At 41.6% G+C, this 23,155-nt stretch overlaps 1 protein-coding gene across 16 annotated transcripts in view; it reads right to left on the bottom strand.

Annotated features, from left to right (window-relative positions):
* The window catches only part of LOC138757878 (serine/threonine-protein kinase 32B-like), a 267,585-nt gene extending 260,497 nt beyond the window's left edge, over positions 1-7,088 (bottom strand). For 9 of the 16 annotated variants that reach the window (XM_069925913.1, XM_069925927.1, XM_069925925.1 and 6 more), the window contains exon 1: positions 6,950-7,088. Coding sequence is in view for 1 of the 16 variants with exons in the window: in XM_069925924.1 (XP_069782025.1) it covers positions 6,088-6,157 (70 nt within the window). In the remaining 15 variants the exon portion in view is untranslated. The other 7 variants (XM_069925914.1, XM_069925921.1, XM_069925924.1 and 4 more) reach the window with 6 other exon arrangements.
* Between the last annotated feature and the right edge of the window lie 16,067 nt (positions 7,089-23,155).

Genomic DNA, 23,155 nt, shown 5'->3' with positions numbered 1-23,155 from the left:
CAAGATGCGCAAATGCACATTGGAGGAGATCGAAGACATCGTTAAGGAAGGTAATCTGCTCCAATTACTGCCTTTTGAAGGTGAATATCTTGTTGGACTTCAATCCAGTGGTGAAGAGGTACAAGAACACATTCTACAGGAAGAAGAGCTTGAAGAAGAAGAAGATACAACTGCAGCTAGAGGAAGTATTAAAGTCTAGAGCAGAATGAAAACTCAAAGAACAAGTCCTGAGACATCTCTTATAATGAAAGAGCTCAAACAAATTAGATTGGATATTAAAATCAGAGGAGAAAACTAAGAGATATTATGAAATTGTAAACAATGCAAAAAAAGATTTGAAGGTTATGGAAGGTAAATTTAAAAATGTGGAATTTGGTGTCAAAATGGTGCAAGAGGGAATGGGGAAAATGGAAATTGATGCAATTACTGTGGAAGATTAACGATTATCTGAGAAAGTGGACATAAGAGAATTTTAGTAGAATGAACAATATCAAGATAATATGATAACCTTTCTTCAATGTTGGATTCTAGAAACTTTTAGACACGTCCAATTTCAAGGAGATATTGAAATAGAAAGGGCGCATAGAGGTTTAAGATGAAGGGCTCAAGCCCAAACTGTTGGTGATGTATTTTTACCTTTGCTACATAAAGGCACTGTTTGATCTACTGAGACTCTCCAGCATTGGTGCATGTTTTTAATTTAACCACAGTGTCAACAGAATCCTGTGTTTTACCCCCGAGCTTTAAGACCTTGGCCACCATCTAAACAAAGGCCACGACCCATATTGATAAAGTTCCTTCGCTTTCAATTTTGGGAGAAGTTGATAAACTTGCTGCAAACCAAGCCAAAGAGAGAAGGGGATCATTGGAATACAGTGGAAGTAGTCTTTTTCTACCTTGACATTAGTTTTTAAAACTGCTGAAAAAATGGGAAAAATTTAACTCTTTGAAAAATGCTCTTTGGAAGAAAGGTTATAGCTTTTTATTTAATTTAATTCAAAAGCAAGAGGTGAAGCTATATTGAGAGATAAGAAACTTCCAATTAAAATACAAAACATACTCTGATCCTGCAAGATGTTATGATTTATTGTAAACATTTTTTAGAAAACTGGATTTTTATGAATATGTATGGGCCCAATGTAGATGAAAAAAGTTATATACAGAAAAAATTTTTGAATTTGGCAAATCCACATGAGAATAATTTGTGGGTACTTTAATTTTTGTTTAGACCCAGTCTTAGACAGGTCTACCAGAGTTGTAGTCTGGACTAAAGCAACATTATCATTGATAAAAGATTTAAATTTAGTAGATGCTTTGGAGAAGACCATCTGAAAAAAGAGATTACTCATTTTATTCAAGTTCACATAATTCTTATTCCAGGATCGATTTATTTTTGGTATCTGCACAGCTTCACAGTAGAATCCAACAAGCAGAATATAAAGCAAGAACTTTATCTAATTATTCTCCTCTATTGATGGCAATCACAATGGTGGATAGAGAATAAAAAGGAAAAATATTTGTGAATTTATAAGACAGAAGAATTTTCTATGAAACTAATTCTAACTTGGTTATAAATAAATGTATCTATAGGATGCAATGAAGGCATATTTATGTAGCCAAATAACAAGTTATACTTCACAAGAAAGATTATATGAAGAAAATAGAACAATTAGAGATGGACATTACCGGTTTGGAAATGGAATTAGAGGCAAATTAGTGAGGATATATGAAAATCTCTTATTAATAAATAATACTTAACAAACATAGAATAGAGAAAGTGATGATGAGAATAAAACAGAGTTATTATGAATTGGGTGAAAGGGCACACAAGGTTCTTGCTTGGCAGTTAAAGTACGAACAGCTATTAAGAACAATTACCGCATGAAAGAATAATTTGAACGTGCTTTCTGATTTAAAAACCTCAAGAAATTAATGTAAATTTTAAACTATTTTATACAAAATTATACCAGTTGGTATCTATGAAAGATAATAAAATAGATGTTTTGGAATCTCAAATTAGTTTACCTAAATTGAATCTGGAAGATTAAGAGAGAATTGGATGCTCCCTTTACTCTAATAGTGGTTAGGGATATCTCCAGGAGAGGATGGGTTTCTGCATGAATTTTATAAAAAGTTTAAAGATTTATTAATTCTTCAATTTATGGAAGTGCTAAGACAAGCAGAGGAAACACATGCTATACCAGAATCTTTTAAAACAGCAATAATAACTATGATTCCAAAAAAGATAGAGTTCCATTAAAGCCATATTCAGAGACCAATATCTTTATTAAATGCTGATTATAAAATATTAGAAAAATGTTGGCAAAATATTTACCAAAGTTAATAAGGATCAAACTGGCTTTGTTAAGAAAGTCAGCAGATAATATTACTACATTATTAAGTATCATTCATTTTGCACACAGAAAAGAGGAGATTTAAGTGTAGCAGTGGCATTAGACGTGGAAAAGGCATTTCATAGATTAGAATGGGATTTCTTATTTAAAGTTCTTGAAAAATATGGTTCTGGACAAATAGATTAAATTAAAGCCTTGCATTATGAACCAAGGGCTAAAGTAGTAATAAATGGACATTTCTGATTTTTGCAATTAACTAGATCTAGTAGACAAGGATGTCCATTGTCTCCAGCTTTGTCTTAGCAATAGAACCATTAGCAGAATTGATTAGGTCAGATGCTAAAATTAAAAGAGTTCAAAATTGGTGGAGAGGAATATTAAATTAATTTACTTGGAGATGATGTAATAATTTATTTGACTGAACTGAAAAATGCATTGAATAAATTATACAGTGAATTGAGATAAAAGTGAGATTATGCTTCTCACTAGGGGTGATTATATGCGGTGTAAACATACCCAATTTAAATGGCCAAAGAATGAAATAAAATATTTAGGGATTTGAATGGATTATAATTCAAATAATATATTTAATATGAATTATAATCCTTTTCTTAAGAAACCTGATGAGGATCTAAAATAAATGATGGATTTACTATAATTTTATTAGGTAGAGCTAATTGTATCAAGATGAATATTTTTTCAAGGTTACAATATCTCTTTCAATTATTGCCTGTATCTGTCTCACAAATGTTTTTTTTCCCCAAGTACTGAATAAATTCATAAGAAAGTTTCTTTGGAAGGGTAAAATTGAGGGTTTCATTACAAAAATTAACATGGAAATTTATACAACTTCCAAATTTTAAAAATTATATTGTGGCTCAAATGAGTTTTTTTTAAGTGGAAGGAGAGAAATTAGCATGGATTAAAATAGAGATGGATAAGAGTGATGATGTGTGAAGATTTTATTTATAAATGGGACACGAGATTAATAACTGAAGAGGGATACACCATTGCTGAAACATTTGATTACAGTATGGGATAAAATAAATGTTGGAAATGGGAATGAGAAATAATGTAATTAATAAAACACCATTGACACAAAATAGGCTTATACCATTCACAATGAATAATCAGTTATTTGACATTTGGTTTTCTAAAGGAATTAAGAAAACAACGGACTTCTTTAAAGAGGGAAAATTAATGACATTTAATCAATTAAAAATAATTTAATCAATTATTGATACAGAATAATACAATATTTTTTATTATCAAATAAAGGTGTATTTATGTGATAAATTAGGTCCAACAATGTTATTGTCTGAAAGGAGTGAGATGGAAATTATGATTTCTGTTAAAAAAAATATTTTGGCTATGTATGAATTATTGCGAATAGGAATGTGTAAATAAGGTATTCAATGGTCTAGACCGAGATGGAAAATGGATTTAAATATTAGTATTTGGAGAAAAATTGGCTAGAACTTTGTCATGATAGTATGGCAAATACAATAACTTAAGTACAGATTAGTACAGTATCATTTCTTACATCAATTGTACCTTACTCCACAGAAATTACATAGACTGAAATCAGATTTATCAGATAAGTGTTTTAGTGTATCAAAAGGGTACTTTTTTTTTTTTTTTTTTTTTTTTTTTTTTTTACACTCCACATGGTCATGTTCAAAATTGAGACCATTTTGGATGGAACTAGGAACATTTTTAGAACAGATTATGGGAGTTAAATTCCCTCAAGATCCTTTGCTTTTCTTATTAGCTAATGTATCAGGGATAAGATCAAAAATGTAACTTAATTTGTTTCCAAAAAATTGTGCAAATTGCATCAGCAGTTGCAAGAAAATGTATAGCGGTAACATGGAAATCAGATTCACATTTGGGACTGGACGCTGAAATTTGTAGTTGCATTCCCCTTGAGAAGGTTACATACAATTTGAGAAATAGATAGGATTCCATCTTGAAGATTTTGTGTCCATATTTACAAGTTGTAGGTATTCATTTATGAAAGTCATCCTCTATATTTCTGACATCATCAGCTCCTTGGAGTCAATTCATTAATATATTAAAATGCCAAGGTACAAGTTTATTTCAATAATCTGGTGTGTTCTTATCTCTATCTCTATATATCTATATTTATATATATATATATATCTATATATTTATATATATATATATATTTATATTTATATTTATATATATATATATATATTTATATTTATATATTTTTATATATTTATATTTATATATTTATATTTATATATTTATATTTATATATTTATATTTATATATTTATATTTATATATTTATATTTATATATTTATATTTATATATTTATATTTATATATTTATATTTATATATTTATATTTATATATTTATATTTATATATTTATATTTATATATTTATATTTATATATTTATATTTATATATTTATATTTATATATTTATATTTATATATTTATATTTATATATTTATATTTATATATTTATATTTATATATTTATTATATACACTGACACACACACATATATTAAAAAAGTCATGTATTATAATTAGGTTATGTGATTGATATATTCTGTATTTGGATTAATACACAAGTGGAATTTAAAAATCCAGCCCTCTCTGTAAACAGTAGTATTTATAACAAAAAATATATTTCTCAAAATAAGTTAATAAAATACCAGATTAATATGTCCCCTAATGTAGCCAGAACTTTGCTGACCAAAAATCGAATAGAGGTGCAAAAATATTAAAATCTACATGTAGAGCTCGTTGAAAGAGCCAAAGACTTGTTGATCCAAACCAAGGCTTTTATTAGTAAAAGACAGGAGCTCTTCACAGGTGGCCGACCAGTCTGGAATGATCCGACCTGGCTAGGGACACAACCCTTTAAGGCCCAGACAGTAGGCGTGGCTAAGCTCTCAGCCAATCGCTGTAAGCACAGTCTAGATACTGTAACTATATTCACTAGATACATTGGTGATAGATCTGTACCATCACACAACACCTTTTGTGTTATTGACCTCCTAAAATGAACATGCTGCAATTCCGTCAACTAAGTCTTGAGCAAATAGTTCCTCCACATCCTGGCCACACTTCACTAGACCTGACACGGTGAGAACCTCCGAACGTGTTTGGCTGGGGCACGCAATGCAGAGTTGTTCAAGAGAACCGAATCGAGTTTAAACTTAAATCCCCACGAACTCCTGGAGGAGGATTCGAAATGCCCGAATCGGCTTTGCCAGTCCTCCCGCAGCCAAAAACCCATTCCGTGGAATTAGCAGTACATTAAACGTCTTCGTATCGTACCTGGTTAACTCCCCCAAATCAAGTTGGCGTCAGTTTTGTATCAAACATGAACTTGAGCCACTTGTAATAATCCATGAAAAGGACATCTAATTTGGAGCGGTCTCTGAAAATTTTATTTCTGGCCAACTGATGAGAAGTTGTTTGAAAAACTATTTCACAATCACGGATTCTTCCTGATGTTACGTTAAAATCATATTCAGGGATTGGGAAGTAGTGCCGATTGTTTGCTCGATCCTGAACAGGAATCTTTCACTCTCAGTGGGAAAAACATGTTACGATAAATCGACACCACACGGGGAAAGTATCCATTGATTTTAAGCGGTCGGAACAATTAACAGTAGAAGTGGTTCGAACAAAGGGGGCAAGGATTTTATAGTAAAGGTATTAAAACATTTACTAGGATGATATCTTACCGTCTTCGTTTTCGTCAAAGACTGGGGTTTTATGGGAGTTGTTGGCGCCCATATTCCTGCTCTCCCGCATATCCCGACAAGCTGCGATCAAGCATCCCACCCAAACAAGAGCCCTCAGTGGAATAATTTCCAAGTCAGCTCGGACAGCGTGGTGCGGGCGCTTCACTGCTGAGTTACAGCTGGTGAACAGAAGAGTTCCTCCCCATACCCTCCAGATCTCAATTAAAACTTCTCCGATCCGGCAGGTCTGTGCAATTATCGCCGAGTAAAGGGGGGGGGGGGGGGGTTCCGGTTATCAATCCGACTTGCTCATTAATAGACGGCCGACTCTTCTCCAGAAGCGAAGACGGGCTGTTTCGAGCTCGGGGGCTGCGCTGGAATCTCCCCACCTTTCTGCTCCCAGTTCACGCGCGTTGGCAAAGTTGGGGGGGGGGGGGGGGACCAGGGTTCTTCCCGCCTCCCCAAGTTCGACTAGGTTGGAAATGATCCGAAGCACGGCTTAAAACATCCTGCTTTCTCGCCACAGTTGTCGTGCCCGTCGCTTGCGGCAATATTCCTGGCAACCTGAAGTGGGGGCTCTTTCTCTGTGGTTTTCTGGACTCTCGAGATCGTTTCCTGAATCTCAATAAGGCCAGTGAGGGTTGTAGTTTAAGCCAATCTCACGGCTTTTCAGTGGATACAGGGTTGCACGAAGAGACGGCAACTGTATTTAGCTTCTTAATACAGCCCAATGACAAATATACAGTATTGAAACTAGACCATTCGTTCCCAGTAATGAAAATATTAGTTGTCAAGTCACAACAGATTTTTTAAAAACTATCTTCCGCACTCATTTGAATTAAGCAGCGTTCGTCCCTCCAACCTGAATTGCACCGACACAGGTCCCGATGTCTTGCTCTGTGGTGTGTTGTTCAAAAAGTATCCGCGGGGCAATGCGACGTTGAAGCCTCCTCCGAGTTCCTGTCGGGTTCAAGTATTCACTCGCGGGGGTTGTTCATCTCACTGGGGGGGGGGGGTTCCTGGAGCAAGTGCAACGTTGAGTTTTTGGAGCCGTGAATAAATATTGTGCACAGGGAAGAGATGGGCGTGTTCGGAAGTAAATAATTGAGCGAGGCAGAACTTTCATGTATTTGCCCATGTGTTGCTCTTTAATCCGCTCATTCAAGAGTTGATTGACTTTCTGTGATTCATCGTCCCAATTTGCATTTTAATTGCACAATGCAAACGGGGTTTGTTTTGTCAAGTAATGTTAATTTTTAATTTCTCATTGTTCGAAATAGGTCGCAGCTGTGAAAGTGGCCACTGTTTCAATATAATGTAATTGACGGTCAGTCCGATTTCAGGTTCCATAATTCTATGAAATGGCGGAGCAATGTAAGATTTACACACCCGATCCCCATCTATTCAATCATCGCCTCCTCCAACATTATCCCTTGAACCCTGAAACCTTTGATTCCTATCTTGCGACACTATTGGAGGTTGGAGAACATTGAATCGCATGAGGGCCCTGGAGGAATATAGAGGCTGCAAGGAAGAGCTCCATCTAGTCCTTAGAAAAAAATGTTTTGGACAAGAGCAGGATGAAAGAGAATCGCAAGCCATTCCATCTATACTTACGTTAAAAACAAGGTGAGGGAGAGGATAAGAGCAGACAAGGTCAAAGAAGCGAAATTATGCTTGGAGTCAGAGGAATTGGGTCTGATACTCAATGAGTGCACCCCATCTGTATTGACAAACGAGGGCTTGTAGGATAGTGATATGGAGCACAATATGTGACAAGCATTCAAGTGGTTAAGGATCCATGGCCTGATGGTTATTGAATGATGCAAGTGAATAAGTTGCTGCGACCTTGAAGGGTGCAGTGAACTGGAATTCTCTATGTCCTTCAAATATCTGGCTCCACCCTCACCTACCCCAATATAAACCCTGGTTATCCCGCCTGATCTCAGATTCGCCTGAGAACTATTGTGTCTGCCGGCCATTGTAAGCTATTAAAAGCGTGTTTGTACTCTTCACTTGTCTCTTAGTGAATCAGTCATGTTACAATTTTAATAGCTTAACTTTGAAGCAGGATGGAAGCCCTGTTGAAGCCAGGCACACTCCAGGTCGACCCTCTGGCTCGAGTGCTTCCAGTCTTACCTGACAGCCACACAAGATGTCTTCAACTCTGATAGTCTCTGGAGATCTGCATTTCTCTCTCAAGTTGGCCCCAAGAGGTTTGCTGTTATCAGGGACTGCGCAACTTATAACTCTGCCATAGAAGGCCCATTACATGAGGCCTCAGAATGACATGCTGGCAAGGCAGCAGCTCTCTCAACATTGGCAATGTCCGGGTGAGTCACTGGATGATTATGTCCTTGAACTGTGGGCCCTGACTAGAAAATGGGACTACAAAATGGTCAGGGCCCAAGTGAGAAAGGAGAAACAAATCTGGGACACCCTCGTGGCATGAGCGAGGTCAAGATATGTAAGGCAGCAACTGCTAGATTTGGGGAAGAAAGACTTGGCCACCATCTTGGAGCTGGCGAAAGCACTCGAACAGGCTCAACTAAGAGCTGATGACCTTACGGGCAAAAGCAGTGCCTTTTCAGAAGACCAGGTCAGTGGGGTGCAGACAACCCCTGCAGCCCCAGCGCTGACTGCTGCAGCCACGTGAGACCGGAGATGCTACTTCTGTGGACAGGCACAGCACCCCCACACCTGATGCCCCGTGATGGACTCTGCTCAGGATGCGGTAAGAAAGGGCACTGGGTGAAGGTCTGCAGGGCTAAGAGGGCGACCGTATGTGTGACCACCAAAATGGCGTTCGACCTGTGCCCAAGTCCTGATGTACTGGCTACAGTCTCTCCATGCTGCTCGCTGCCAGCATCTTGTTGCACCTCATGGCGAGACCCATTACTGGAAGTAAAACATCGTGGGAAGCTACAGTGGCCATCTTGCCACGCCTCATGGTCGACGCCACCTAGTCCTCCTTCAGATCAAGATGGAGAGCGGTCAGATTGCCCACGTCGTGGTTGACGACATAATGTCTGCCCACGGGCCAAGAGGAGCGCATGGAGAGCAACATAATTTCCAGACCACTGGCATCGGTCGTCCTGGATCAGGCAATACCTCACCAATTGAATAATTCGACAATGGAGGTGAGGGTAAATGGACAAGTGACTGATTGTTTGGCAGACACTGGCTCCACTGTAATATTACAGGCAAGGTACTCTCAATGAACTTCCAGATGCCCTGACAAGAGGAAGTTGTGCCTCTGCACACATCGGCCAGTTGTGGTCACTTTACAATGAGCTTTTCCATCTGCGCATCACCCGGATGCCTCATTTCGTCAAGGCATGCAACTTGCCCTACACCATTGAGGACATTAGAGAAATGACCAGGTCCTGCTAGGTCTGCGCTGAGTGCAAATCACACTTCTACCACCCCGATAAAGCAGATCTGAAAAACACATCTTGCCCCTTTAAAGGACTCAGTATCGATTTCAAGGGTCCCCTCCTTCCACCAACAGAAATGTGTACTTTATCAACATCATCAACGAGTATTCATGTTTTCCATTCAGCATCCCCTGCCCAGACATGACCACCACCACAGTCATCAGGGCCTTGCACTCTATTTTCACCTTGTTCAGGTATCCCAGCTATATCCAGAGTGACCAGGCCTCATCATTTATGAGCGAAGAGCTACGCCAATACCTGCTCGTAAGAAGCATTGCCTCAAGCAGGATGACTAGCTACAATTCCTAAGGGAATGGACAAGTTGAAAAAGAGAATGCGATGGTACGGAATGGATTGTAATTGGCTCTCTGGTCCAAAGGCCTTCCAGACTCCTGCTGGAAGAAGACTTACCCATGGTGCTCCACTCCATAAAGTCACTCCTCTGCACTGCGACCAGTGCAACTCCTCACAAGCTCATGTTCACTTTCCAGAGGAAATCCACATCCAGGACCACTCCTGGTTTGGCTAATGGCTCCATGGCCAGTCCTGCTGAGAAAGCACATGAGGAGGAGCAAGTTAGACCCCCCCCCCCCGATCAAGAAGGTGCACCTGCTGCATGCCCACCCAACATATGTCTACATGGCATACCCTGGTGGCAGAGAGGACACTCATAGAGACCTGGCACCTACCATAACTGAGGATCCAATGCCTCAAACAAGCCAGGAATCACCGAGCACAACACCCAGGGATCCAGATAGCTCTGTTCAGGAAGTGGGTCAATCTTCTCTGTGACTATTGCTGGAGCCCTCAAGCCCCAGTAACCCTGTACCATAGGGGGTCCAGGAAGTTCAGGAAGCCCAAAGTCTTCCAGTACTGAGGTGCTCAACCAGAATTACTAGATACACTGACAGGCTTAACTTGTAAATATTTGTAAACTATTAGTCACTTTTTTTTAATGAATGGTCTCTGTTTTTCACCCACAGGTTTTATTCTGAAGGAAGGGGTGAATGCAGTGAACTGGAATTCACTGTCTATGTATTGTTCAGATGGCTGGCTCCTCCCTTGGCTTGACTCTTACCTACCCCAATATAAACCCTGGTTTTTCCGTCTTACTTCAGATTCACCTGAGGACTATTGAGTTTACCGGCTGTAGAGCTCGTCGAAAGAACCAAAGACTTGTTGATCCGAACCAAGGCTTTTATTAGCAAAAGACCGGAGCTCTTCACAGGTGGCCGACCAGTCCGGAATGATCCGACCTGGCTAGGGACACAACCCTTTAAGGCCCAGACAATAGGTGTGGCTTAGCTCTCAGCCAATCGCTGTAAGCACAGTCTAGATACAGTAACTATATACACTATGTACATTGGTGATCTTTTCTTTGGCTTGGCTTCGCGGACGAAGATTTATGGAGGGGGTAAAATGTCCACGTCAGATGCAGGCTCGTTTGTGGCTGGCAAGTCCGATGCGGGACAGGCAGACACAGTTGCAGCGGTTGCAAGGGAAAATTGGTTGGTTGGTGTTGGGTGTTGGGTTTTTCCTCCTTTGCCTTTTGTCAGTGAGGTGGGCTCTGCGGTCTTCTTCAAAGGAGGTTGCTGCCCATTAGTGATAGATCTGTACTATCACACCAGCCATTGATTGTAACCTATTAAAAGTGTGTTTGTACTTCTCACTTGCCTCTGAGTGCAATCAGTCATGTTGCAATGGGCAAACAAACTATTTCTGGCCATCCGTTATATCTTTATGCCACCACAGACCTTTGCTAATGAATTTGAGGACCATCTGGGTCAGAAATATCAGCCTTCTCAATACAGAGAAGGCAAGTTTAATTGGCTGGAGAATGCAATGCTCTAAGGACCGGCTCCTCCCCTGACTCTGCTCCTGTAGAACCTGATATAAACCCTGGATCCCCGCCAAAAAGCCCAGTTCAGTCCACAGACCATGTGTGCCATTCTTATTGAATAAAAGCGTGTTGTACTCTCTCTGCTCTTGAGTGCTCTCTGTTGCGCTAAAACTTTATTCAATGAAGAATGGGATGGAAGCGGTATTGAATCCCGCGATGCTCCTCGTTGACTCTCTGTCCCCGGAGGCCCTGGCTGCAGTGCTTCCAAATGTACCTGTTGGCCATGCAAGAGGTCTACTCAATGGATGAGCTCAAAAGGTCAGCACTCCTCTCACACGTCTGACCTAAAGGATTCCCGATCATCAAGGACTGCACGACTTCTGCAGCGGCTGCTGAGAAGCTGAAGGCCTGCTACAAGGGGGCCAAAACTTCATCCTAGGAAGGCATCAACTCTCGCAACGGAAGCAGAAATCTGGTGAGTCCACTATGTCCTCATCCTACAAGCACTCACAAGGAAATGAGGGTATGAGATGACACAGCCCAAGAATGGGAGAATTAGCATATGCTGGACACTCTGGTGGCTGGGGTGTGGTCCAAATACATTCAACAGCAGTTACTGGAGAAAGGCAGTGCAGTGCTGCCTGATAACGTACGACTGGCCAAGTCGCTGGAGATGGCCCAACTGGGCTGATAATTCGGAAGACGGCAGCACCCTTCAAGAGGACATCGGTCCCACACACTGCATCAGCTCTGATGGTAGCGGCCTTGGGTGCCAATGGATGCTTCTTCTGCGGACAGCAACAGCACCCAAGCCCAGCAAAAGTTTGGGGGTGGATTTACAGGTGATTGAGAAAGAAAATGATCAGTACAGTGATGGAGGGGAAATGATGGAAAGAAATAATAAAGTTGACTAAAAAGATAGGGACAAACAGAGAGAAAGATGTGACAAGTCTCAAAAATGCATTTACTTTAATGTGAGGAGTACTATAAGGAAGGTGGACGAGCTGAAGGTGTGGATAGACACTTGGCAGTATGACATGGTAACGATTAGTGAGACATGGTTGCAGGAGGGTTGTGACTGGCAGATAAATATTCCTGGATTTTGCTGCTTTAGGTGTGATAGAATTGGAGGAGCGAGAGGGGATGTTGTAACTTTGCTTGTCAGGGAAAATATTATAGCGGTGCTGATGCGAGATAGATTGGAGGTCTCGTCAAGGGAGGCGGTATGAGTGGAATTGAGAAATGGGAAAGGAGAAGTTACACTTATAGGGGTGTATTATAGACCATCTAGTGAGGAGCGAGAAATAGAGGAGAAAACTTTTAAGGAAATAGCAGATATTTGTAATAAGCATAGGGTTGTGTTAGTGGGGGATTTTAATTTTCCTAATATAGATTGGGAAACATATTCTGTGAAAGGGCTAGATGGATTAGAATTTGTAAAATGTGTGCAAGATAGTTTTTTGAAGCATACGTTGAGGTACCCACTAGAGAAAGGGGAATGTTGGATCTACTTTTGGGGAATGAGATAGGGCAGGTGACAGAGGTATGTGTTGGGGAGCACTTCGGATCCAGTGATCACAGTACCATTAGTTTCATTATAATTATGGAAAGGGATGGGTCTGGTCCAAAGATTGAGGTTTTTGAGTGGGGAAAAGCCAGATTGGAAGAGATAAGAAAGGATTTGTGAGGAGTGGATTGGGATGATGTGTTTTATGGGAAGGATGTAGAGGAGAATTGGAGGTCTTTTAAAGGTGAGATGTTGAGGGTACAGAATCTTTATGTTCCTGTTAGGATAAAATGTGGAGCCAAAAGTTCGAGAGAGCCATGGTTTTCAAGGGAGATTAGAAATGTGGTTTGAATAAAAAGGGAGCCCTACATTAAATATAAGAAACAAGGTATGGACGAGGTGCTTCAAAAATATATGGATTGTAAAAAGAATCTTAAGAAAGAAATTTGGAAAGGGAAAAGAAGGTTCGAGCTGGCTATAGCAGACAGGGTGAAAGTAAATCCGAAGGGTTTTTACAAATATGTAAATAGCAAAAGGAGAATGAAGGATAAAATTTGTCCCTTAGAGAATCAGGATAGACATCTGTGTGCGGAGCCAAATGAGATGGAGGAGATATTGAACAAGTTTTCTTCTTCAGTACAGGTACACAATCCTTTATTCAGACATCTAAAATCCAAAAAGCTCCAAACACCTTTTAAGGACTTTTGCTGAGTTTGGGGGTGGTAACTTCTTAAGGGGGGCCAATCTTTCCGGGTCGGAGAGGATTTCACCCTTGCGGACAATGTAGCCCAGAATGGGTAGCTTTGTCGCGTTGAACACATTTGCCCTCGTTAAATGCAAGGTTGAGTTCTTTAGCTGTTGCTAAAAATTTCTTTAAGTTGTTGTCGTGCTCAGCCTGTGTTTTCCCACAGATAGTGACATTATTCAGATAGGGAAATGTACCCTGTAACTCATACATCCTAACAATCTTATTCATTTCCCTCTGAAACACGGACACACCATTAGTGACCCCAAAAGGTAACCTTTTAAACTGGTATAACCCCCCATCAGCCTCAAAAGCTGTATAGGGCTGTTCCCTTTTCTTAATGGGGATTTGGTGATAAGCTGCTTTGAGGTCGATAGTGGAGTACACTTGGTATTGCGCTATCTGATTAATCATTTCATTGATGCGTGGCAGGGCTAGCCATCCAGGTTCGTGTAACGGTTGATTGTCTGGCTGTAGTCAATAGCCAGTCGTCTCTTAGAGTGATTTTTCACGACTACCACTTGGGCCTGCCACGGACTCTTACTAGGTTCAATTACTCCTTCTTTAAGCAGTCTCTGGGTCTCAGCTTTGATAAACTCACGATCCTCTTTGCTGTAAGAATGGCTCTTAGTGACAATTGGCTGACATTCAGGATAAATCACTGAACAGTGAAGGAGCTTTGATCTTTAATGCGGACAGACTGCAGTAACTAGCACGAGGGGTGGTAAGTGTGGGTAGTGGCCCACCGAAATGTAACACGACACTTCATCTGAGATTGAATATCTAACCCCAGTACCACATGGGGGGCAGAACTCCGGCATAATAAAGAGCCATACATCAGCCAGGCAATGTCCCTGAAAATTTAAAGTAACTTTACACTTGTCCCATACAGTTTTTGTAAGTTCACTACAAGCCATCGATATCTTTCGGTTCACTGGATATCTCCGCAAATTTAAGGCTCTGGCAACTCTCTCGTGGATGTAGCTGTCAGTACTCCCCGAGTCTATTAGACAATCAAGAGTCTCACCATTCACATCCCCTTTCATAGTTGACCGTTCCAGTCTGTAACATCCCCCAAGCTTTGGAGTCAATTGAGCTATCACTTGATCTCACCTCGCCGTCTCTTGAAGTCGATTCAGCCTGCTTGTCTGAAGATTCCCCCTTTTCACAGTTATCTTCCATTCCTACAGCTCCAGGATGCATTTTCTTGGTGCTTTTCTTCTTCTTATCAGTGGGAGTACTTTTCGCCTTACACACTTTAGTCAAGTGGCCGAGTTTCCCACAATAGCTGCAGGTAGCAAATCGAGCCAGGCACTTCTGTCTGAGGTGCCAACTCTTATCACAGAATAGCATTTTTCAGGAGTTCGCCCTTTTCTTTCCTTCGGGGTTCCAGGACTCCTGGGTGTTTCCTTTTCAGTTTCTAGCATTTCACTGGACCGCATGGCAATTCTCAGTGTTTTGGTTAGAGTGTCTGCCCGGTCATAGGTTAAGAGCTCCATCTCCAGCAGCCTCTGTTGGATGTAACTGGAGTCAATCCCGTTGACAAAGCATCCAGCTTCAATGCATTGCGGTGTTGTTGCACATTGACTGCCCTGACATCACATTCCTTTGCCAGTGCATAGGCAGCATCACTTTCACCGGGTTTCTGGCATCTAGTCAGCAACTGGTGTCGAGCAAGCACCACGTTCCGTGACGCTGCATTGTAAGCAGTCAGACGTTCCCGGGCTATAGCCAGAGTGGTAGCTTCTTGCGTTACGGCGAAAGGGACCTCACCCAGCAGAGAGTTCAGGTAGCCCCACTCTATCGCCTCATCGATCACGTTGTTTCGAGCCATGTAGTAATTGAAACAAGCAATCCAGTGGTTGAAAATTTCTCTGGCCCTCGGGGCAGACTGGTCGATTATCAGCCGCTCTGGCTTGAGTGCTGCATCCATTTCTGTTAATAAAATTGAAATGCCAGTTGATGAAGTAGACAAAGTCGATGTGGTCAAACAATAATCATGGCTTTTATTAGCAGAAACTCATGGTACAATAATGAAAGACAATAGGTGCATATACAGTTATATCCAAGGGGAGTGTCCTTAACAGTAGAGATAATGCACAGCCAATGTTAGTACAGCAAGGATCATCAGAAGGGAGTCAGGCAGCTTGGGAGACATTCACCACAGTGGTGACTAGGAATGTTGCTGAGGGTAGAGCAGTAGATATTGTCTATATGGATTTCAGTAAGGCCTTTGATAAGGTTCCACATGGAAGGTTGGAAAGGAAGGTTCAGGCGCTAGGTATTAACTTTGAGATAGTCAGATGGGTTTAACAGTGGCTAGAAGGTAGATACCAGAGAGTCATGGTAGGTAACTGTCTGTAAGGATGGAGGATGGTAATAAGCGGTGTGCCTCGGGGATTGGTATTGGGTCCCTTGTTATTTATTATTTACATTAATGATTTGGATGATGGAGTGGTAAACAGGATTAGTAAATAAGCAGATAATACAAAGACAGGTGGAGTTGTGGATAGTGAGGAAGGTTTTCAGAAATTACAGAAGGATTTGGATGGCTTAGAAGAATGGGCTGAAAGATGGCAGGTGGAGTTTAATAGTGAAAAGTGTGAAGTGCTTCATTTTGGAAAAAAACAATCAAAACAGGACATATGCAGTAAACGGGAGGGCATTGAGAAATGCAAAGGAACAGAGAGATCTTGGAATAACGGTTCATCATTCTTAGGGTGAAATCTCATGTGGATAGAGTAGTGCAGAAAGCTTTTGGTATGCTGGCCTTCATGAATCAAAGCATAGAATATAGGAGTTGGGAGGTGATGTTGAGACTATTCAAGGCATTGGTGAGGCCAAATTTAGAATACTGTGTGCAGTTCTAGTCACCAAATTATAGGAAGGATATCAGTAAGGTAGAGAGGGTGCAGAGAAGATTTACTAAAATATTGCCTGGATTTTAGAATCTAGATTACAAAGAAAGATTGAGTAAATTTGTCTTTATTCATTGGAGCATAGAAGGTTAAGGGGATGGATTTGATAGAGGTACTTAATATTATGAGGGGATAGATAGAGTAGATGTGAATAGGTTCTTTACCTTGAAGGTAGGTGAGATTCAAACAAGAGGTCACGAGTTAAGAGCTAGGGGGCATAAGTTTAGAAGTAACATGAGAAGGAACTTCTTTACTCAGAGAGTGGTGGCTGAGTGAAATGACCTCCCGGAAGAGGTGGTCGCAGCAAAGTCAATTTTGGATAGGTATATGGATAGGTATATGGATGAGAGGGGATTGGAGGGTTATGGGCATAGTGCAGGTAGGTGGGACTAGAGGAGATCACTTAGATCGGTATGGACTACAGGGGCTGAGATGGCCTATTTCCATACTGTAATTGTTATATGGTTATAAAGATTCCATCTGCTCCGGTTGTAGTAAAAAGGGGTATTGAGTGCAGGACGAGGGGGTGCGCTGAGAGGTCCAATGCATGTGTTTCCCCTGAAGGGCCAACCGAGATGAGCCTGAAACCCAAACCCCCGGCCTCCTAATGCCAGTGTTGTATGCCATGGCCTTCCTGCGGGGCTACGTAGTGACAGCAGCGGCTCGGGAAATCCCAGTGGCCATCCTGTTGCATTTCGAAGCTGGCACCACCTTCATCTAATGAGGAGAGTGTGTGGCCATCTTGCTGGTCTCTGCCATCTTGCTGGTATTCAAATTCCATGCCATCAACAAAGGTGGAAGAAGAAGGAGGCCAGACAGAGTCTTGGCAGTTATGGTGTTGGACCATCTGAACAATTCCACGACAAAGGTGTGGGTTAACGGACATAAACTGAAATGCTCTGGCTCGACTGCGAGCTTCATAAATGCAGAAACAGTCCAAAATCTCAAAGTGTATCCCGCTAATTATCATATTTATTTAGTGTTCTGTAAATATGCATTCTGTAAATATTCAAGAACATTGTATGGTTAATTTATCTTTACAGGAGGGGGAATTCTGTAAGTTCAAACTGTATGTACATAAAAATTTATATGCTCAGGTTTTGCTGGGTCTTGACTTGTGTCACTTTAAAAACATGACCCTGGAGTATTCTGGCCATCTCCCTCCCATTATGGTTCTGAACAGAAGATCTCAATATTCTGACGCCATTTGCTGTCTCTCCACACTAAATAAGGAACTACCTCCTATGTTCCCCAATCCGAAAGATGATTCCAGACCAATTGCTACAAAAAGCAGGTGCTACAGCGCAGTGGACCGGACATTCATTAAGGCTGAGACACAACGACTGCTTGGTGAGAACATTATCAATCACAGTACCAGCCCATGGAGAGCATAGGTGGTTGTCATAAAAGGGGAAGAAAAATCCAGACTAGTAATTGACTATAGCCAAACTATTATTCACCTCACACTCCTGGACACATACCCCTTCCCTCGCATTTCAGACATGGTGAACAAAATTTCACAGTACAAGGTCAATTCGACCATTGGCCTTAAAGCTGCTTACCACTAGTTGCCAATCTATTCCGAGGGCCATCCTTACACTGCCTTTGAGGCTAATGGGAGACTCTGTCAGTTCCGGAGGGTCGCATTTGGTATCACAAATGGGGTCTCAATCTTCCAAAGATTTCAGATGGACTGAATGGTAGACGAATTTAAGTTGAAGGCCACCTTCCTATACCTCAACAGCATTACCATTTGTGGCCACACTCTAGAGGACCATGATGCCAACCTCCAGAACTTTCTCATGCAACTAAAGCCTGGAACCTCACTTAATACACCAGTAAGTGTGTGTTCAAAGCCAGACGCCTAGCCATCCTGGGCTACGTGGTGGAGAATGGCATAATTGGCCCCAACCCTGAGAGGAACTCTTGATTCCGAGGACCATAAAGGTGAGGAGGTGCCTGGGCTTCTTTGCATATTATGCTAAGTGGGTCCCCCAATATGCCGACAAGATCTGACCCATCCTAAAAATCACTTGTTTTCCACTGACAGCCGAAGCTCAACTTTCATGTCAGAAGCCACATTGTAAACGCCACCATGCATGCGGTGAATGAAAATGTAGCTTTCCAGGTGGAAAGCGACCCTTCAGATGTAGCCCTGGTTGCAATCCTTAATCAGGTGGGTAGGCCGGTTGCATTTTTTTTCCGGGACCCTACAAGGCCACGAGCTTCGGAATCCATCAGTAGAGAAAAAGGCACAAGTCATTGTAGAGGCCATCTGGCACCAGAGGCACTACCTGATGGGTATGAAATTCACGCTCCTCTCGGACCAGTGATCGGTGGCTTTCGTGTTCAACAACACAAAATGAGGCAAAAGTAAAAATTACAAAATTGCAAGGTGAAGGATCGAACTCTCCACCTACAACTATGACATAATCTACTGACCTGTTTCCTTCAATGAGCCTCCAGATGCCCTGGCCAGAGGAAAATGTGGCTCTGCACACACCGGTCGGTCGTGATCACTGCACAATGAGCTCTACCACCCAGGCATCACTCATATGGCTCATTTTATCAAGACACACAATTTATCCTACTCAATTGAGGATGTCAGGGAAATGACCAGGTCTGCGCAAAGTGCATGCCGCATTTCTATTGTCCCAGAAAGATGCACTTGATAAAGACATCCATGCCCTTCGAATGGCTGTCACTAGGGCCCTAGACTCTATTTTCGCTGTTTGGATATCCTGGCTATATCCATAGCGATCGGGCTCATCATTTATGAGCGAAGAGCCACGCCAGTTTCTGCTGGTGAGAGGCATTGCATCCAGCAGGATGACGAGCTATAACATCTGGGGTAACAGATAGGTTGAGAAAGAGAATGCTATAGTTTTGAAGAATGTAAAATTGGCTCTCCAGTCCAAATGACTTCCAGACTCACACTGGCAGGATGTCTAACCTATGGTGCTCCACTCCATTAGGTCACTACTTTGCAATGCGACCAATGTGACTCCTCACGAGCTGATGTTTTCTTTCGCGAGAAACTCAAAGTCAGGGACCACCCTCTTGGCTTAGAGCAACAGGACCAGGGCTGCTCCGAAAGCATGAGGAGGAGAAAATCCAATCCCCTAGTCAAGAAGGTGCACCTACTCCATGCCAACCCCTCTTACACCTACATGGCATACCCAGATGGCAGGGAGGACACTGTCTCGATTAGAGACCTGGAGAGTTAACCACCTCAAGGGGGCCAGGACTCTGACCTACTCAGGGTTCCCTGGAAAAATGCCAAGGGACTCAGGTGAGATGATACATGAAGTGGCTCCAGCCACCCCTCAACCAGAGCTAGATTAACCACGCTCTAAGGTCCAGGAACCATAGGAGGGTCAGGAAGCCCAGGGCCAGCCAACGCAGTGCTCTGCCTGCATTTCCAGACCTCCTGACAGGTTGAACTTGTAAATATTGTAAATATTTTTTGTGACCATCTGATGTTCTCTGTTGTCACCCGCAGGCTTCATTCAAAAGGAAGGGGTGAATGTAGTGAACTGGGAATTCACTACTGGTGTGATGCTCTAAGGACTGGCTCCTCCCCTGACTCCACTCCCCGCATATAAACCCTGGACCCCCGCCAAAACACCAATTCAGTCCACAGACCTTGTGAGCCATTCTTATTGAATAAAAGCGTGTTGTACTCTCTCTGGTCTTGAGTGCTCACTATCGCACTACAGGGTGCAGATGGCAAGCCCACCTGTGAAAACAAAGCCACAGAAGTGGGAAGAACTCCATGGCAGGAAGGGTAAGTGATGAATATGAATGAGTGATTGACAAATCCTAACAACATATGACTGAGTGCAGCTACAAACAATGTGTAATTGAGAAAAAAAAGACAAGATATAAACAATAACTAACACACTACAGGTGCCAGGTATTCAATTGCCTCTTCTGTAATGCTCATGTGTCGAAGCTGAGGCCAGTGATGGGATGGAATATTTTGAGCAGGATAGTATTCTCAGATGTGCAGCTCTTTGACCACATCATGGCAGTCATGAAGCCCACTCATGGCAGTCATGAAGCCCACTCATGGCAGTCATGAAGCCCACTCATGGCAGTCATGAAGCCCACTCATGGCAGTCATGAAGCCCACTCATGGCAGTCATGAAGCCCACTCATGGCAGTCATGAAGCCCACTCATGGCAGTCATGAAGCCCACTCATGGCAGTCATGAAGCCCACTCATGGCAGTCATGAAGCCCACTCATGGCAGTCATGAAGCCCACTCATGGCAGTCATGAAGCCCACTCATGGCAGTCATGAAGCCCACTCATGGCAGTCATGAAGCCCACTCATGGCAGTCATGAAGCCCACTCATGGCAGTCATGAAGCCCACTAATGCCTCTACTTTCTAAGAAATCTGAGAAAATTCAGTATGTTGTTGAATAATCTATCAAACCTCTACAGGTATACTGTGGAAAGTATATTGATTGGTTGCATCAAGTAAAATACAAAAATCTGCAGACCCCGTGTTTGAAGTACACAAAGCTGGAGTAACTCAGCAGATCAATGGGTGTTCTTTATTTAGCAAAGATAAAAATACATAACCAACATTTTGGGCTAGAGCCCTTCATCAAGTTACCTGCTGAATTTCTCTAATTGTGTGTTTTTACTTGACTGGTTGCATTGCAGCCTAGTTTGGAAACTCAGGAACATAGAAGGTTCCTGACAGTGGCAAGCCTAGCTGTCCATTACAGGCACTGACATTCCATCCATTGAAGACATCGATGTGAGGTGCTGCCTCAAGAAGGCAGCCCATGGGGGGCGTCACATGATTTCCCTCTTGGGAAATCTTTCAACAAAGTTCAGCTAAGAAATGTTTCAAATGATTAAAAACTTTTTAAAACACATTTAAACACTTACTTAATATTTTCCACTATGCCTCCCGAAAAATCTGACATGAGGGCAAAACAAAAGAAGATACAAGGCCTACCGGATCTAAGAATCAGGGAACTTACATCTGTGCAGCTCCCTGGGTGAGTAATCCTGTTGAGGGCACATAATTCAATGTCGCTCTCTCCTGACTGTTGAGAAGTGGCATCGAGGAAATGATGTGGCGCGCATGCATGAACAACGGAAGCCTGAACAAGATTTGGGCTTCCAGGCATCAGGCAGGGAAGAGGAGGAAGATTCAGAAGAAGAAGGTAAAGAGAAAAGCAAAGTAGTAGAATTGCTATAGCAAAGCTCCAATGAATATAGTTATCATTGTCGGTTGTATATATGGAGCTGGCCCACCCACAGATGGCTCATACCATATGACTCCTCCGCTGTGGTCCTGGGCCATAAAGGTCGAGCCACCTTTTCCTGTGCCGCTATTCCTATCCAGGGATTCGGGCCAGCAAGGTTCCTCTGTGTATTAAAGCCTATCGATCCCTCAGCTTATCTCTGTGGTTACTGGTAGTGCCCTACTCATTAATAACTGTGGCTGAATGTGAAGGGGGAAATAATTAAAGTGTTGGGGGCTGTCAACAAGATGGAGAGAAAAAAATAAATCAAAAAGTCAATGAAGAGAGTCCAAGAAGATGTTCAACATGTTGAACATAGAGTTACTATTGTAGAAGATACCACTACTGCTTTGACAATGGAAAACAAAAAGCTGCAGCAAAAAGTGGATGTATAAGAAAACTTTCATTGGAGAAATATTATTAAGATTGTGGGTCTTAAAAAAGGTGTTGGAAAACAAGATATGTCTACTTTTCTTTTGGAATGGCTCTCTGAAATGTTAAGATCTGAAATTTTTGATCGCCCCATGGAGACTGCTCTTAGACCCAAGCAGCCTCAAAATCAAATTCCACGTTCAATACTGATTAAATATCTTCATTTTCAAGATAAAGATAAGATTCTTTCATTAGTAGCAGCAAAGACTAAATTGGCGGGAGCTCCGCTTGAGAATGAAGGTGCAAGAGTTTTATTTTATCTTGATATAAATGCTGCTCTACTTAAAAGAAGAGAATTCAATCCAGTCAAGAAAGTCTTATGGGAGAAGGGATATAGATTTATCTTGCATCACCCAGCAACATTGAAGATTTTTGTACAGAATGAAGAAAATAATTTTTTAATGAATGTGATGGAAGCAGAAGAGTCTATTCAAAATCTTCTAATTGTTCAGAGGGAGAGAAGAATACGAGAACTTCTTGTCTTCTGATCAACTATTCTCTCTGTTTTGTTTATACAGTGAAAATTAACAAAGTGTCTTATCTTGATTTTTTTCTCTTTATCTCTACATAAATGTATTATTCATGTATGTTATTTATTTTTTTTTAAATTATAGTTTAAAGCAAGATTTGAAGGTTTGATGTCAGAGTACCAGGAGGGTTGGGGAGAGTAGGAAGTTCTGACCTCTAGTGTGTCATGTGGGTAGTTGAGACTTTCGTCATGGCCCATAAAATAGGTAATAGTGTTCTCAACACCCATTGGGAGGGAGTTTTTCTACTTTTTTTATAATTGCATGTATTTTTGAAGTTATTTCATTCTTTTCCATCTTTCTTTTACTGTATCTGGATTGTCAGAGGAGAGGTGTTTGATTATGGTGGTTTTCTCTGCAAGGGTATTAAAGGGAGAAGATTTGTAGGCAGAGGCA

Source organism: Narcine bancroftii, chromosome 3, assembly GCF_036971445.1.
Source record: "Narcine bancroftii isolate sNarBan1 chromosome 3, sNarBan1.hap1, whole genome shotgun sequence".
Classification (NCBI taxonomy): Eukaryota; Metazoa; Chordata; class Chondrichthyes; order Torpediniformes; family Narcinidae; genus Narcine; species Narcine bancroftii.
This window is presented reverse-complemented; position numbering and strand designations above follow the sequence as displayed.